Consider the following 17,432-nt stretch of genomic DNA (forward strand, 5'->3'; position numbering starts at 1 on the left):
CGCCGTGGTGATGTGTGCCTTGCCTGTCACATGGTGTTAAACATTTATGCCTACCTGACAGCTGGCTGCTTCATTATGTGATCGCACATGGCAGATTCTCTCACACAGCCTCTCTGCACATGTAAAAACCTTGGATGTGCGCACATAACAAAAGCATGTGATACAGTAAATATCTTATTTCCTTCCATTTGTTGTCCTGGACTCTTTCCTGAAGCTAGAATCATCAGATCTGCTTGTGAGACAATCTTTGACAAGCTGCTGCTGAATCTAAAGAACTGAAACATTGTGATAATGATAATCCACTGGTGTGTCCCAACCAGTCTAGGTCAGCTCATTAGGGGGAAGTTAGTTTATTTAACAGTGTATGGAGCTATACTAAACAAGCTTTCACTGCAAGACCTTGCAACAGAGAAATATGAAAGTCTTTGAAATATTGTAACATACTCTATAATTATATCAGGTTTATGTGGACTAATGATTTGTTTACTGTGGCGTGCATCTCTTCTCCGCTGCCTTCACCAAGAATATCTGAATATGTAAATGAGTCATGTGGGCTTGGGTTGTTGAGAATTGTCATTTCTACAAGAGTCTGAGTGTTATCACTGTACTCTATGGGCTCTATGTGGGCACAGCTGAAATGGACTGAGAAAAGAGTATTAATCAGAAAGAGGTGTTGTGTGACTAACTGGTCACTAAAGGGTGTGTTCTTTGGATTTTAGGATTGGATTATCCATATAAATGTGGTTCTGTCCCGATAATTTAGTTTTTTAACTTTTACTATGAGGTGGATCTTATAGGCACTGGCACTGTCTTGTAATTTGTGAATATGTGTGCTAATGTGAATTGTCATGTTTTTTTTTTAACTTCCAGCCCACAGTTTCTAGAATAAACTCTAGGATGCATCCACTGACAAAGGTAAGAGAACCAAATGGCTGTAGTCATATCATCAGAATACATCACTGTAACAATAAACAGCTCAGTTATAGAGAGAGCAGTGTTGAGATGCGAGTCTATTAATGCATGGCTGAAACCTTAAGTGTGAACACTGCCAAAAAGCTGAGACAGATACAAGAGAAATTATTGTCTTCCAGTAAATGTTAAACTCGATATCTGGGCCCCATCTTTTATTTTGTTGTTTTGGAGGTCTGTAAATTGCAGTGATGTTATGCATCTCTGAGCTGATGCAGGTGTAATGAAGTGTGTAGCTGTGCCAGCTTCAGCACAAATGCCTGTGGTGCTGCCTTCCAGCTCTGCTCTGCACACCCACAAACACCACGGACCCAAACCAACCAGGAGCTGAAATCATTTTTAACGTGGAGGCATGCTCCCTGTGCGTCACATAATCTCATTCACCAAGGGGTGTGTGTGTTCCCTGCAGGGGGTCCATTAATAAAATATGACTGTATCATATAATAGACCAGTCTGCCAAATTACAGGAGACAGAACGACAGCTTATTAGGAGGACCAGGGAGGAGGAGTGTGTGTGAGGGAGAAGGCCTGAATAGAGAGATTAAGTGGCCTTCTCTCATCAAAAACCCACATTACCTAAGTGTTCACATCATTAATACGATCCAGAGCCAAGATACTAACAATGGCACTGACTGTAAAGGGAGTCACATGACAAGGAGTTTGAGCAGAGCTCAAAATCTTTTTGTTTTTTGTACATGTTCATGTATTTGACTAGGGAACAGTGTAGACTTCAGTTTAGTTGTGCAAATGTTGCTTGCAGATGTTGAATTCATTGTGTACATTTTATAACAGGCTACTGCACTGACATGTCCACATTATTTTGAAATCCAGTTTATTGTTTAGATCTACAACGTTTTAACGAAATTATTTATCTTTTTGACAACATCACAAGTTTGAGCTCAGGTCTGGGCACTTCATCTTGAACATTGACATTGGACAGGATATAGGACCAAGATCAGATCAGAATGTCTCTAGTGAGCATCTTATCCTGCTTAAAGCTATTTCCACAGCACTGCATATAGGCTGCATAACTAACATCACATGCGCGCACAAACCTGACAGACACGGAGCAGGAGAAGCTGGGGACAGAGTCAAACTGCCGTGAGTCACCCTGTCACCGTGGCAACTGCGGCTCCATACAGCTCTCCCTCTCTCTGTCTCTCTCTGTCTCTCTCTCTCTCTGTGTGTCACATATCTCCCGCATTATCTTTGAGCCGCGCATAACTTCCCGTGCCACTCATTCCTGCACTGATCTTTCAAGTGGATCAATGAATAACGCATTGAGTTGTGTATTTGAATCGCAGGTCAGATTTCCACCATTCACTGCAGTAGAAAAAAGTGCATTCTCAAGGTGCCACTTGGACAAGACAGGTAAAGCGATGCTCTGTTTGCGGTGGGTGTGACAGGAGCCCTGGGCTTTTGAAGGGCTCTGAGCAGCACCGATGTGTTCCACCACCAGAGGGTGTCTTTCCAGCGCTGCCATGACAGAGCGCTGAGGGCGGGGGGGTGGGGTGCACATGCTCCCTGTCCTATCCATCTTAATAAACAGCAGCAACAGTCATTCTCTGAAAACACCAACACAGATAAATTACTCAGTTACATGGCACTTAGGAGGCTCTGTGCTGTTGGCAGTGACTAATACTCATTTATTGTGTGGAATTAACCACATAGAGCTTATTCACAGCTTTCTAGTCATTTTTGCACAGTTTCCTGGCCAAAATATTGAAATGGGTAACTTCAGCTTTGAATATTATTAGTAATGCTATATGCAAAAAGACTTGTTTTTGAACAGGTTGTCTGTGGTATAGCCAACCTGATAATATAAGTATATTATATAGCAGGTTACACTGAATTGAAGAAAAAGCTGCAGTGAAGCTCCAGCCACAAAATCTTATGTTAAAATGTTGTGTCATCTTCCTCACTTGCTCAGTTCATATCTCTACATCATTTATAACTGAGTGAAGTTATTCAAAGTGCTTCTATTTCAGGCTTATTCATTTATGATATAATGTTACATAGCTTGCAGATATGTCATTGAAATTCATTGAGCTCCATCTTCACATTGAGCTTTGTCAAATTACACTCAAGATGACGCTGCAACTTGAGAAGAAATCATTGCTTTGAAGTGTCAAGTGTAACGGGCTCTCACTCGACCTCGTGGTGCCTCTCTCCTGCGGTGGTTGGGCTGTTTCACTGATGCAGGTCCTGTGTTCCTGCTGGAGGAGGTGCACAGCCATGTGGGCTCATTTACAGGGATGAGTGCTGTGTGCTGTGGGTGCAGCCTTGACTTTCATCACAGGTTTTTTTCAGCTCAGGCTCAGTGGTGCCAACAGTACGATCAGTACCACAAGATACACACATTTGGGCAGCTCACCCTGCAACCATGGTAACAGAAGAATTTTACTAGTTGGCAGCAGCCAATAGTGGGGCACTTCCCACTTATCCTCATCCAATAAGAAGGCAGCGAGCAGCCCAACCCTCCAAGACCTGTCACTGCTGGACTAGTGCGGGCAGGATTTAGAGATGTAGGCTTAGCTAATGAACATGAGAGTGCAGTGCAGTGCAGGCATGTGTGCAGAGTGATAGTGAGCGAGTGAGGATTTCCCTACTCTGAAGCACTATATGCCACCACCATGGGCTGGAGACTCATTAGCTGTGACCATCTGACGGCAACACAATACCAGTGATGCATGCAGCATCCCGCATTTCCACACATTAGCTCTGTGACTCTTGAGTTTATTGACATGTAACTGTGGAGCTTTAAGTAGATTAGAGCTTTCAATAAAACACAATCCCCCCAAAGAATGAGAGAAGTACCACCATGAGCTGTCAATAAAGTCATTTATTATTTCACACAATGGATGACATGAACAACTTCGACGTAGTTCTTCTTTATAAGTGCTCAATGCTGCCAGCCAACATAAGGTTAGCAAAATAATGAGCTTTTCTTTCTGAGGAAAGAGAAATTATAATACAGAAAATAACCTACAAGATCATAAACATGTCCAAAAGCATGCCAGCAGACATGGATATACATATATTGCATGTACATATGTGCTTAAGACATATATCTGTATGCTGGCCAATGCAAATACAAAATATATGTGTACAGTTACACATACATACCTGAAGGATATATGCATATGCATGCGCATCTAGTATTTACTCTATATGTCAAATATTTGCAGTTTTTTAATATTAATACAATGTACAAAAATGCTTCATGAATTAAAAAAATTCATTACAAAAAGAAACATATCAAACAATGTACAAGATCTGCTCCAAATGTAATTTTAATTCAACTTTTGCCTTGTCTAAAATATTTATGCATACAATCTGGTTGAGCATGCAAATAATGAAAACCCACTTTAGAAAAGGTTTGAATATAGTAGGTTGTATACAAACTCAAATATGCCCACACAGTTAGAAGAGCTGTCTTTGTGCTCAAAATAAGTACATTTATTGGTTTTCATCAAAGACTTGTCTGCATTTCCAGCTTTGAACATTATAGCTTAGATCTGGGTGATGTGAGAATGACCACACACACAACTGCTGATGAGGATCCCACTCAATGATCTAGAGAAAATACTACTGCCTTGCCCTTAATGCAGTCATATTATTACATCTGTATTTCTCCTGGAGCCACTGGCCCAGCCTGACTGATAAACTCAAGAGTAGCTCTCTTCACTGCATCATGCATCTGTAGTCTCTGTGTAAAGTGAAAGCTCTGGGTTTGGACAATACTTGTCAGTGTTAGAAGGCACCGGAGCATTGGCTGGTAGAAAAGACAGACAAGACAGAATTGACTCCTAGCTCTTCGAGTCTCCTATCACAGGCCAGTGTATAGAGGGCTGAGCTGCGAAGTGAGAGGTCCCTAAAACTCATGGAGCATAGTCTCCTTTAACCACTGCAGACTAAACACAGGACTTTATTATGCACCTCCCTCTGCTACCTAAAATCTAGGTGCTGCATGTTTTGTTTACTGGTGTTCCTTAATTATCCAAATACCTCACTACCCCTGTAGGTTTTTTATTATAATTTTTGTTTCATGTAAATTTTCAAGGACTGTGCCAATGACCTCCAATAAATGCTGCAACACAATAGTGATTTTAGAAGAGAAGAGATGACTGGTGAGTTAGGGAATAGCCTGAGCCTAGCAAAGCTTAGCCAACATTCATACTAGATGGACTTAATAACACTAAGAACAACAACACTTCAATACTTAGAGATACATCTGCTTAAGGCTGTACTGCATGGAGCTGCAGTAACTATAGTTCATGTATTGATAGTCACTTTCTGCACAAATTATTACTAGTATTCACAATTCTGTCCATATGAATGAAAATACCACTTTTTATGATGAAGGGTGGACCCAGAACTGAATTTCCTTATAAGGTCATTGCAAGGCATGGCCTGATGCATAGCAAACAACAATGTATGAGCATGTGTTCTCCATGGCAACATCATCTGCTGCTATTCTGCCCAGCACTTAGCTGTCCAATGACTGATGATACTGAGTCAGCTGGAAGGAGGCCTAAAGCTGAGTGGTGTGATATCTAAGTATGTGATCTACAATAACATCAGAGTGGGAGACAGTGGCATGATCTGTGTGACAGATTAAGACACATTCATATTTTGGGTCAGGTACACTAACACTGTTTTAGGTTAAAATCATTGAAAGAAAAACATAAGGCACAAGTTGAATCGCTGAAACTGAAATATTCCCACCAAACAGACTATGCTTGCTTCTTTAATGAAATAATATTTTGAAGAAAAGACAAGCACTATTATGTGCCACAAACACTGTAAAGATGAGTGAAGCATAATGTCAACATGAACATCCAGGATAGCTACATTCTGAGTTCACATAGGAATGCTTTTTATTGGTGCCAGTGACACAGTAATCAATATAACAAAACACATTCTTAAACTGAATTCTGTTACTTTGGTTTCTAAACCTACTACTCTGGATGTGTTAAATAGAAAAACAGGGATTTACTTTTCAAAACAATGAGAGGGAGCCCCTATTTGGATCAGGGCGTTGCTTTGTCGCTTTTGGCTGCGTAGCCTGCATATACAATTTGATTAAAATAATGCATGCTCTCTGTAATGGTTCACCATCACAGGATCAAACATAAGGCTGGGACTAGCATGTAAGTGCTGCATTTGATTGATGCAAGGGTATGTTCAATAGTGCATTAAACCAATTTTAAGGTTGTCCAAGAATACACCTGATTCACTTTTATACTGTAATGCCCCCTGGATATATACAGTACACAGTAATGAAACGTATGAATGACTATGTGGTTCAGTCTGAAAACAAACTTGTTTTGAGTCACACCCATGTCTGGTTTTGGTTATAAAACAATACACATCTTTCATTGTCTATAGTACAACAGATCTATTTGACATATTTTATGCCAGTACATGTCTATAAGCTGGTTTTCCATTGTACACGGCAGGCAAAAGTAGTTTCTATGTACAGTCTCAACAATCTCTTCCACCATATTGCCTTTAATTCACTGCCAGAGAGGCCCGAGCATGGAAGAATAAAACAAACAAGGTTTGTCGAAAGACATCAGCTATAAAAGATGAGGTTTAAAAATCTTCTGCCTTTAACAGAAACAACAAAATATATAGAGGGGGCCAAGTCAATGGATAAGGTGGCTTTAATACTGCTGTAATACAAATCTTTGACAAACTTTCATAGAAAGGCAAAGATAAGCAGAGATGCACAGTTTAATACAACTTCCCCATCCCCCTGCTGGTAAATATATGGCTGAAGCCACATTCAGATATAGCATCATAAAGGACCATACACATCACCATGTCACAAACATAAGAATTACGTTATTATCCTACCCTATCAGGACCAAGTACACATAGATTTCTATAGCATTGGATCAGTATCAAAGAGTACCATATAGTGCCATGTTAAATAAAGATCAGAGGAAACGTAAAAGGCTCATGTCTGGTTTGAATGTAGCAAATACAGGAATGGCACAATGAGTGTCCCTTCTTCCTATCTAATCAAAGTGCACCAAGAAGTCCCAGAATAAGGGCACTGCATCTGACTTCTCTCCCTGTGCTCAGAGGATTCAGACAGTCCTTGTCTCTTGTCAAATTACTGACTGGAGGGAGCCCATAAGTCGTCCCTGCTATGGGGCCTGCCCCTGCGTTTCCCACCTTTAGCTGGAGGCACAGAAGTGGCCTGATGAACCACAGTCTCTATTGTGGCTGCGATAGAGTCATGATTGGAGAACTCCAGAGCCTCAGGGGTCAGACTGGGCCTGACACTCTGTCTGCCTGGCAGGTCATCACACCTCTCCAGCACCGGCATCCCCAGAGTCCTCCCATCAGCTCTTCTATCAGACAACAAGTCCAAGCCTTGCTCCAGCCCGCTGGCCACCACACACTCCACAGGCTGCTTTCTTGGTCGTCCTGGTCGCCTCTTGATGACATTGTTTCCTGTTTTGGCTTGGCGCTGCAGGCGCTTGGCACGCAGAATCTTCTGCACATGCTCAAAGTTCAGTGAATGCATCCTTCTTACATTATTCTGGATCTGCTCCACTTCACGGCGCTTGTATCTTCGCTTACCAGCAGCACCTGTGAACAAAGAAATTGATCATAAGCAAGGTGTTACTGAGTAAAGCAGATATAGACAAGCAGAATGTGTCGAAAAAGTCAAATTTTATGGTAATATTTTAGTCAGGATGAACTCATAAAAGACACCCTTTTAGCTGGTGAAAAAAGTCTCTTATTTTGCTTCAAGAGCTTCCTGCTAATTCGGTCATATTCATGTAGCTTTTGAAAGCCCAGCTGAGCCAGGAGAGCATATCCTATCCTGTAATTGTCTATAAGAGAGCTGTGAGGAGAGTGGAGAGGAGGAGATCCCATTCTGCTAAGCAGGAAATCCACAGAAATGTCTCCTTCAACCATTTAATGTTGCTACACAATAACAACCCTGTGCATCTGGAGACCAGACTGCCAGAATGCCACTCACAAACACATGCATACTGATGCATTTATCTGCTTACACATCCACACAATTGAAAAGACACAAACTGCACACACACAAACCAAGGCTTCAGCAGTTCAAAAGGGCTGAGCTCAAGAAATTGGAGCCATATTGTTCCCTTCACACTGGTGATTGGGCACTATGCCCCTTACACGCTGTTCCTCTCTTACCCATAATTCTCAGTTCCACTCAACCCTTGAACACCAGTTTACATCTTTCATATTTCAATTAAAATGGTAGCACTGCCATACTCGATTTCCTTCTCAGTTTCAGAATGCTTCCTGGTCTTGTCCGTGTCTGTCATTCTTTTTGTTTGTATCCCTGTCTTGTTTGGAGACTCCTCCCTCCTCGCTGTCTGGGCACTGTTCCCAGGGCTGAGGCTGAGGCACAGCCAAAATGGAGGAAAAGCACAATCAGACACCAGTCCCTGAGCGGCGTGCACAACATGCAGGGTCGCTTTTATGAGCTTTTACAGCAATTGCTGGGTTCCCTGACCAAACCTCCAATGTTGCTCATGTGCCACATGAGTTTTCAATATAAAAATATATAATTACATTATCCTGGATCTGAAGCGTCACCAACCACAGTATATAAAGATGATAAACAAATGAGATATAGAATCAGTTAAATCAGACCTTTAACAGTATTGGGGCACAGGTCGCTGTGATTACAGAGAAGATAAAGATGAGCCACATCCATTTAAAACTCAAGGGAACATCACTCCTTATTGTTACTGAAGAATTAAGGCCAGCCAGTGAAATTAGTCTAATGCAGAAAGCACTAAGTAGCAGTAGTTTATGAGCTACACACAAGTGTGCTCCCATCCCACTCTCTAACACACACACAAAGTAGCAGAAATTTATGAGCTGCATACACGCAACATAAAACCGGTGACCTTCAGCAGTGAGAGGGGCCATATAGCACTGAGGACCTGTTTCTCTGTAGGATAGGAAGTCACTACACAACCACACTAGAGCATCCAAATGTGTTGAAAGCAACTGTATAAAAACATCATGCAAGTTATACATAGTTGGAGATGTGCTTTGTTGCAAACACTATTATGTGTTTAAAAGGCAATGACTGTATATCCTTAACTGCCTCTGTAAATTCATATTCTTATATATGCGCTTCTTGGGCACGGGTGCTCATATTTTAATTGGACTAAAGCTGTTAAGTGAAGCAGTAAGTCTTGAAAGAGGAGGGGCAGAGGATGAGGAGGAGAAGGGTAATGGGGAAACAAGGGGGAGGGTAGACTGAGGAGAGAGAGAGAGGGAAAAGGACTAACCAGGGATATGTTTATGTGGGATAGGGGGAGGAACAGGAGCAGAGCAAGGGCAAGAAGTGCAGAAACAGCACAAGAGGGACCAGGAAGGACGAAAAGGAAGAAAGGTAGAAAAAGACTGCGGGTTCTCAACCAGGGGGATGGTTGAGGGAGAGGGGGGATCTACGTGAGTCATCCGTGCCGGTTCCCCTGGGGTGGGGGTGTACTCGGAGCCCCTGGCTTCTCCTCCCCTACTACTGGACTAGGCCCCAGTCATTAAACCCCTGGCTGCTAGCCAGCTCTTTTAACACAGGCAAGGGCCTTTTACGGCGTGTCTGTAGAAAATAAATCACACTGTGTGAATAATATATCTCTGGCAAAGGCATTGGCAACGGCAGAGGGAGGTAGAAGACGGAGAGATTGGTGAATTATAGTCATCTCTATCCATGCATTACGTTCTTTCTATCCCAGCCAGATGTGCTCAAGACAGACTAATACAGAATGTACCAAAATATGTTTCAGCTTCTGAGAGAGACAGGACTACCTTGCTCTTTTGTCTGACTGCTCTGCCTCTTTGTTTGGTTTACTTCCATACTGGGCAGCACATATGGCATGTATTAAATCATTAATAGCAATATGAACACAAAATTATGTTTACAACAAAAAATAGGTACATAAGTCATTTATGCAATAGTGCAAATGAAGTTTGATTAACTAGAGGATTCTACAAAAGAATACAGTAGACCAATTAAGAATTATCCTAAATATGCAATCAGTAATCAGCACTTACGAGTTCAGCCCACTTGGACCAGTGCATACTGTTGATGCGTCCTTGAGCAAGGCACTTCTTGGACATATTGCTTTCCAGTGAGTATGTTTCTCGTAAGTACTCATTAACACACACTGTCCTGACCAAATAAATAATAACAATATTTTGTATAACATTATAAGCTTCTCTTACCTGTAAGTGAGGGGCTGGGACACTTGCTTTGTCCAGGCTGCTGACCTGCAGTATGAAACGACATGAGGCCTTGATCTCCAAACATACTTGACTTTTTGCCTCGTCCGTTGCCTTCCTCCTGTGCCCCCAGAAACAGGTCATAACCAGGCTCTGGCCGCTGCGACTCACTAGTGTAGCTGTTCAAGAAGCTTTTGATTCGCTGTCCAGTTTGACGCAGAGTGAGCTGGTTGTCAGAGAGAGAGTGAGAAGGCTGCTGATTTGGGTCCTCCCCGAATATCCCTAAGCTTGGTGCACGTCCAGTGTTCTTCTGCTTTTCTAGAGGCTTGGACGAGGCCTGACTGAAGTCTCTCCTCTCTGTCATCATGCTCAGGCGTGCATTCGCTTTGGCCCCACTGAAGAGTCCTCCCAGATCCTGGTGGTCCCGTGGAGACAGCAGCGGCTCATCTTTGTGCTTATGTTTGTGCTTGTGTTTCCTCTTGTGAAGGCGAAGACCACCTGCATTGCTATTGGCCAGGCTCTCTGCTCTCACTGAAGCCCCCTGCATTGAGCCACTGGCTCCATGGAGCTTGGTGCCCGGCTGGAGATTTGCGTGAGCTGCAGAATGGTAGGCCTTGGGAGGGGGGACAGCTGGCCTCATGAAGGGCGAGGAAGGTGCTGGTCCTAGCGAGGGGTGGGGCAGGTAAAATGGTGGAGCAGGAGGGAAATATCCCAGACCCAGAGGGGGAGCATAAGGCATGGCATAGGGCGCTGCATAGTAATTGCCTCCTGCTAAGGGATAGCCATATCCTTGTACAAAAGGCAGCTTTGATGTGATTGGCTCGCTGGCTTTGGCTGGACGACCTCGTCTCCTTTTTGCCTTCAACTCAACACTGCGACGCATGTAGGGGCTGGGCTCACAGGGATAGGAGTCATATGTCATGGGGTAGAAATGGTGGAAGTTTAGGCGGAATATGGAGGGATATGGATGCTGTGGGTAGCAAGTGTATCGCCGGTGAGATACTCTTAACTGCTGTAGCTTTAAGACCACCTGAAAAACAAACAAGATGTTACTGTAGCCATTAAAAAAACTGAAAGACTTTTGTTTATGTGGACTTTTCTAACCTCTTCTAATTCAGCCAGAAAGTGCAGATGATCACGGGTCTGTAAACACTTCCTCTTTCTTCGGTGATGTTTCTGTTTCTTCTCCTGCTGTGAAAGGAAGTTATCCACTGAAGTCACCTGCCGCTCACAGTGTGTCCTACGACCTCGGCTGGAGGCTTCAAGAGCTGCTGCCTCAGGAGTCTCATATCCACAAAGATCAAAGGAATACCTACAGCAAGGGGAAAGAACACATGAAGTAACAGTCAAATTATAGTTGCGGTGTGATAACTTATGTAACTTATTATTGTCTTATTAAAAGCTATATTAAAATTTAAGCAGATCTGCTCACCTGCGCCGTGAGGCAGGCCCCTTCTCCGCTTGGTCTGATGTGCTGTTGTTGTCAGTACCAATCCCACTGTCACTAGGGATGGTCTCCTCGCTGTGGGACTCGCTGATGGGGGATAAGGTTGCCTCCTTCACAGATGCCCCTTCTGAAAGATGTGATGGTGAATTAGCCAGAAGACGTGGGGGAGACAACTTCCATCCTGCAGAGAGGAAACCCCGTCCCAGCGGCTTGGAGGGTAACGCAGAAATAGGCTGTAGACTGGGCATGGAGGCATCAGCCCTTAGTGAAGGAGAGGAGGTGGTGGAAGGCACTGCACTCTCATGGAGACCAGAAAACAAACTTCGCTCCTTGGTGGATGATTTTGAATCTTGGGTTTCAGCTCGTGGCTTTCTCCCTCTTTTTTTGCCGATGTAGATTGTTCCTCTCTTGCTAACGTTGATCTGCTTTCCGAGCCGCGCCTCTATTGTTGATGCCACTGCTGTCATCGCCGTGCTGACTGGAGCTGATGCAGATTTCAAACTCAGAGGACCACCCTGACTAGACCCAGTCAGAATCTCATTTAGGATACTTTGCATTTTCCCAAGCTTGACTCTACTCACTGGACGATGCCCTCTGCCACGTTTAGAGCTAGCCACATGGACTAATGAATTTAATGTGTGCGTCTTCCTATTGCGACTGAGAGTTGCAGTGGAGTCCTGGGAGAGCGGGCTCGGAGGTGAGTTGGAGGTCCCTTCATGAATGGTTTCCACGGTCAAAAGTGGCTGCTTCTTGGGGCGCCCTCTCTTCCTCTTGATTGGCGTGTGGACGGTCAGGCTGTCGGTGTTGGTGTACAGAGGACTCGATGGGGTGATGGGGAAAGGCGAAGGGGGGTCTGCAAAAGGTGAAGGGCTGGACTTGTTGTCTCGTTGGGGTGATATGAGACTTGTGTGTTTCATAGCCTTCAGATAAGACCACCTGTCCTTGCTTTTGGTTGGTTTGGAGCTGCCTGTAGAGGTGATGCTGTGGCTAGGGCTTGGACTACTGTTAGATCGAGGTTTGGGGCTTGGAATGGGACTCATGCTAGCTCTTGGACTAGAAATGGGGTGTGGACTTGGGAGTCTCGGAGTTGTAGACGGACTAGTTTTGCTCATATTAATGTGCGTGGGTTCTCTATGCTTAAGAGGGTCAGTGCTAGTCTTAGGACGTCCCACTGGATTTTTCTTAAATTTGTTTAGATCTGGGTCATGAGTATCTCTCCTCTCTCCCTTCTCTCTTTTATCACTTTTATCTGATCTGTCTTTCTCAGATCTATCACTACTTCCATCCCTGTGACTTGAGAAATGCATCTCATTCTTTTGGGGGTCGTTCTTGTGTGCCACTTTTGGTTCAGGTGGCCCGTTTTGATGTTTCTCAGTAGAATCACTATCGTGCCGTTGATGTGATGACTCTGTGGGAAAAGATTCGTCAAAAGAAGGTTTCCACCGTCTCTTTCTTCCTTTACTTTCTTCTGTCACGCGATTCCCCTCCTCTCTCTCCTCTGGATACTGTTCACTTGTTTCTTCATGCCGGTATTTCAACCTCTCCTCCGAATGAGCAGGGCTGTCTTTCTCTGGCTGCTTTTCCCAAGAGATTTCTCCACTCTGAGGATTAGCCAGCACCTTCTGGGACTCCTTTCTGCCATACTTCTTCTTGATGTTCCCAAAGAGCTGTTCACTGACCTCTTGCAAGCCCCTGCCCCTAGAGATCACATAGAGAGGATTTATGCAGTTTACAATAGAGAAGAAAATACGCTACATGCACCAGACATGAAACTTGGAACGCCTATAATATAAAGATAATTTTTGCTTGCTGCCTTAATTATACCATGCATGAGCAGGGGTCATGATTATGTGTTTGTTAGATCCGTAATGTTTGTGTTAGTAATGTTAGTAATGATGTTTGATAAGTGTGCAGCGTATTTTAGTGCACATGTCATACATTACTTTCAAAAATAAATAATAGATTTTATTATTGAAAGTAATGTAAATACAGTACTGTAATTACTGAGAATTTTTAAAATTGATACCTAGATAATACAACACATTTTATTTATTTGATAGGGACAAGCATGTACATCAGTCATGTAACATACTACAACATTTATAGCCAAGAATAATTTGCAATGTCATCACTGGTGGGGCTTTTACAAAAAGCAAAACATACAGACACATTCACAGTATAATTTGACAATATACAGTAAATGGTAAATACAGGTCACTGATTGACAAGCCGTAATGTTTGTTGAAGCGCGCCTTTAAAACCATTCCTAAGTCCAGTTTCAGCTGAGGGCTTAAGGAGTTCCAGAGTTTAGCACCCTGGACAGAGAATGCAGACTGCCCAAAAAAGTAGGTACATGATACTAATATGACCTGGTACTGGTAAGTTGTAGTTATATTTACCTGAATAGTTTGAAAATGGTTTTAAAAATCATGTGGAATTAATGAAGCTGAAATTAAAATAAAATTATATTGTACAAAGATATTTGTTTTAAATGTATTAAAATGATTATGATTAAAATGTGTCATGAGAACTCTACTTGCTACCATAATGCATTTCTAATAAAAGGTTACCTGCTGAGAGATGTTAGGTTGAGAATGCTGGCATCCGTAACCACAGGCAATTGTAGATCAGGAGTGAGAGACCTCTGTGGCGAGGGGCTGTGGGCTGAGAAAGCTTGTGTCTGCTCCAGAAGAGAGTTCCTGGTGGTCTCTGGGTGGTTTGGATTGTCCGGTGAAGTGGACTGGACAGTAGATGTGAGCCAGTCCTGGGTGAGTTGATGTCCATGCCTGTTGAACTGTTGTGTCTGCTGTGAGTGAGGAGGAAGGGGAGTGGGCCGGGGCTGGTGCTTGGGTGGGGTAGGATCTCCCAAAAGTTGCAGCAGACCTCCCTCTCTCTGCTCAGACATTCTGAATTGCCGCTCATATGTCTGTGGACACACAAGTAGAAATAGTCAGTGCATAAAATTCCAGTCAATCTCCTATGGCAAATATAATGTTTCTAAATGTTGATATAGCAGCAATCAATCTTCAAGTTATCATCCAAGGCATCTACTCCATTTCCATTCTTCAAAAGCCTCTGCATTACTCAATCGCATAGCTTTCATTTGAGCAATTGTTTCATTTTTGTGAGAACATTTTATCATTGTTTTGCCGCTCACTAATCTGGTGTTCTATTCTTTTCATGGCGAGGCTGAAGCTTTTAATACATCCAACTTCAATGAGCACACAGTGTGCAACAAAACAATGGGCTTGTTTACAGAGCAATTAAATTCCTGTGGCAAGGATGTAACATGCTGAGAAAGGTGGGGGTGGGGTGGAGATGGGATATTGAGCACAGCATAAGCTCTTCTGGCAGTGTCCAGTCATTTGTAACACAATAAACTGCTGATATGCATACAGAAGGAATTTTAGTAAATGTAATTAAAATATATTCTCAGTAATTGTATAAACTGTATCTTAAAGCTTGTCTTAACTGAAGATACAGAAGTGTGCTTGTATCAAGATGATGGGGCATATTGTACCATGGCTACATGATCAATGCCTCACAGAAGATGAGAAATAGAGCGGAGGATGGCCTTTGTGGTTTAGCCTGTTATTAACAGACTCAGTGTGACGCAACAAGACACTGTTCTGCTGCGCTGCAGGGATATGTAACCTAACCACAGGCCTGCCTCTCAGCATGTTCGCACAGGCATGCAACACAACACAATGTACACATCTCAACAGCTCTGCCAAATTATGATTTCACATGCAAAAGATTAAAATGCCTCTGAGATTTACAGTTACAAGGGTTAAAGGGAGAGGCGAGCAATTTCAACCCTGGATCTGCAGCATTTTGACACATGATTAACACTGGCTTCCTGCTGACCAATACACATAGAGTAGAGCTTTTTTCATAGTAAAATAGCTCCACAAACTAAATTATCTTTTTGTTGTGTAATAATGTAAACATTTCAATACTGAAACTAGAGCTGCACAGAACTGGCAATAAAGTTACCATTCAAACTAACATTTTTCACATGTATTTGCTTTACATGTACTTAGTGATTATAACCATAACTGACTGAATTGAACAATTTGCAATAGCTTACTATATGCAAGGTTGTAAATTGTGTTTTTACAACATTCAGTATAGATTGCTTCATAATTAAATATGATAATGGAAACATTTATGGAAATGCAATTAAAACAGAGACTATCTATTCAACAAACCATCCTAAATAATTAATTAGCAAACACACAGACACTCGCCCACAAACTCACATGCCATCTTCACAGTCTGTGTGTAAGTGTGAATGTGTCTGGTCAGGGACACATGAGAGGACACACGAGGAGTCCTCAGAGAGATAGGATGACCGACACCTGATACACACATGGCTTCTCATTTAACCCACCCTAGAATACCTGCTGCTCCAGGTTAAAACACATGGAAGAATAACATGGAGGCTGTCTGGCACTCTCCACTCACAACATCACAACCAAAATGTATCCTCCCACGAACCGACAAACAAACACTGAGCCAACAGCACAAGTGGAGCTACAGACACCTTTGCAGTTTTAGACAGGAAGCAAACACAAGTCTAGGAAAAAATAAAATTCAGCAGCTTACCCCCCTCTCTCCAGCTGGCACTAGTTCAGCTTTTTGTTCTTGGTCCTCCACCATACCTCCCTTTCTTTTCTCTCTCTTTGCCATCCACTAAATACATTACAGCATAAAAGACGAACACTCACTTTTATAAATCAGCCTGATCAAATCATAAACTAGAAGAAAGCTCATTATTATTGCTTTGTGTAAGAATAACATCTGGCATACAGCCTCTCAATGTGGTACTTCTGGCTTGCAGCAGGGGGCAGCGGTCAGGAATTTATGTAGTATTATAGGGAGTCTGACCCTTAACAACCAAGAGTCTTACAACCCAGACTTCGTCACCTTTAATACACTGTTCCCCTATTTGTACAACCTCAACTCTAGACTAATATTTACAAAAGCCTAAAACCATTTGATCTGATCTAAAATAACAAGACACTCTCCCTTGAGGCTCAAACCAGATTTCTTGACTGTGATCAGAGGTCAAAGGTTGCACTTCACAGCTAGGTCAACAACCTTACTGGGGATATCTTGCTTTGAATCTGCACTGGCTAGCTAACAACATCGACCAGTCTCAAGCATTTGCACAGAGGAGCTCCCAACAATAGCAGGTTTAGGACTGTGTGCGCTCCTTTCCACTGGTGATGTAACCACCTGATAAGTCAGAGGACAGGTTCATGGGTAATATGTGACTAAGTGCCGCAACCACACAACTCAAAGACACTCTCTCACATTGGTTTTTACAGTTAACACTAGCTCCCTGCTCTGGACAGTAACAGCCCTCCTAGCCGCCCCTCTACTGCATTTTTCCATTGAACTTTTCGTACGACCTAGCTGCACCATTATACTGGGAAAGAACACCCTAAACAGGCACACCCAGATTTCACAAGCCAGCACATATACCCACGTATACACCAGAGCGCACTCACACACATACACACTGCCCTTCAAATAGTTTTTCGCAGCCTTTTATTTGGCAGCACGCCCGGTGGTTAGAGTGTTTCATTTTTCCCTGTGTATGGAACTGGGCAGCTGTCCAGACGCACACACAAAGAGAGCAAGGCAGAGAGAGAGAGAGAGAGAGAGAAAGAGAGAGGCAGGGTAAGGGAGGGAGAGGGCAAGGGAGAGAGAGGCGCAGGGTAAGGAAGGGAGAAAGAGAGAGAGAAAAACAGAGAGAGGGGGGCAGGGTAAG

At 43.0% G+C, this 17,432-nt stretch overlaps 1 protein-coding gene across 1 annotated transcript; it reads right to left on the reverse strand.

Moving 5' to 3' along the window:
* Positions 1-3,793: 3,793 nt before the first annotated feature.
* Positions 3,794-14,574, reverse strand: setbp1 (SET binding protein 1). The gene is made up of 5 exons (XM_055161524.1): positions 14,224-14,574; positions 11,639-13,351; positions 11,311-11,518; positions 10,210-11,236; positions 3,794-7,575 (listed from the first exon to the last, which is right to left on the reverse strand). Exons 1-5 carry the CDS (start codon positions 14,556-14,558, stop codon positions 7,094-7,096), a joined length of 3,765 nt encoding a protein of 1,254 aa, XP_055017499.1. The 5' UTR covers positions 14,559-14,574; the 3' UTR covers positions 3,794-7,093.
* Positions 14,575-17,432: the final 2,858 nt, after the last annotated feature.

The sequence above is a fragment of the Boleophthalmus pectinirostris genome, unplaced genomic scaffold (genome assembly GCF_026225935.1).
Source record: "Boleophthalmus pectinirostris isolate CB_2022bp ecotype Guang Dong unplaced genomic scaffold, ASM2622593v1 HiC_scaffold_4, whole genome shotgun sequence".
Classification (NCBI taxonomy): domain Eukaryota; kingdom Metazoa; phylum Chordata; class Actinopteri; order Gobiiformes; family Gobiidae; genus Boleophthalmus; species Boleophthalmus pectinirostris.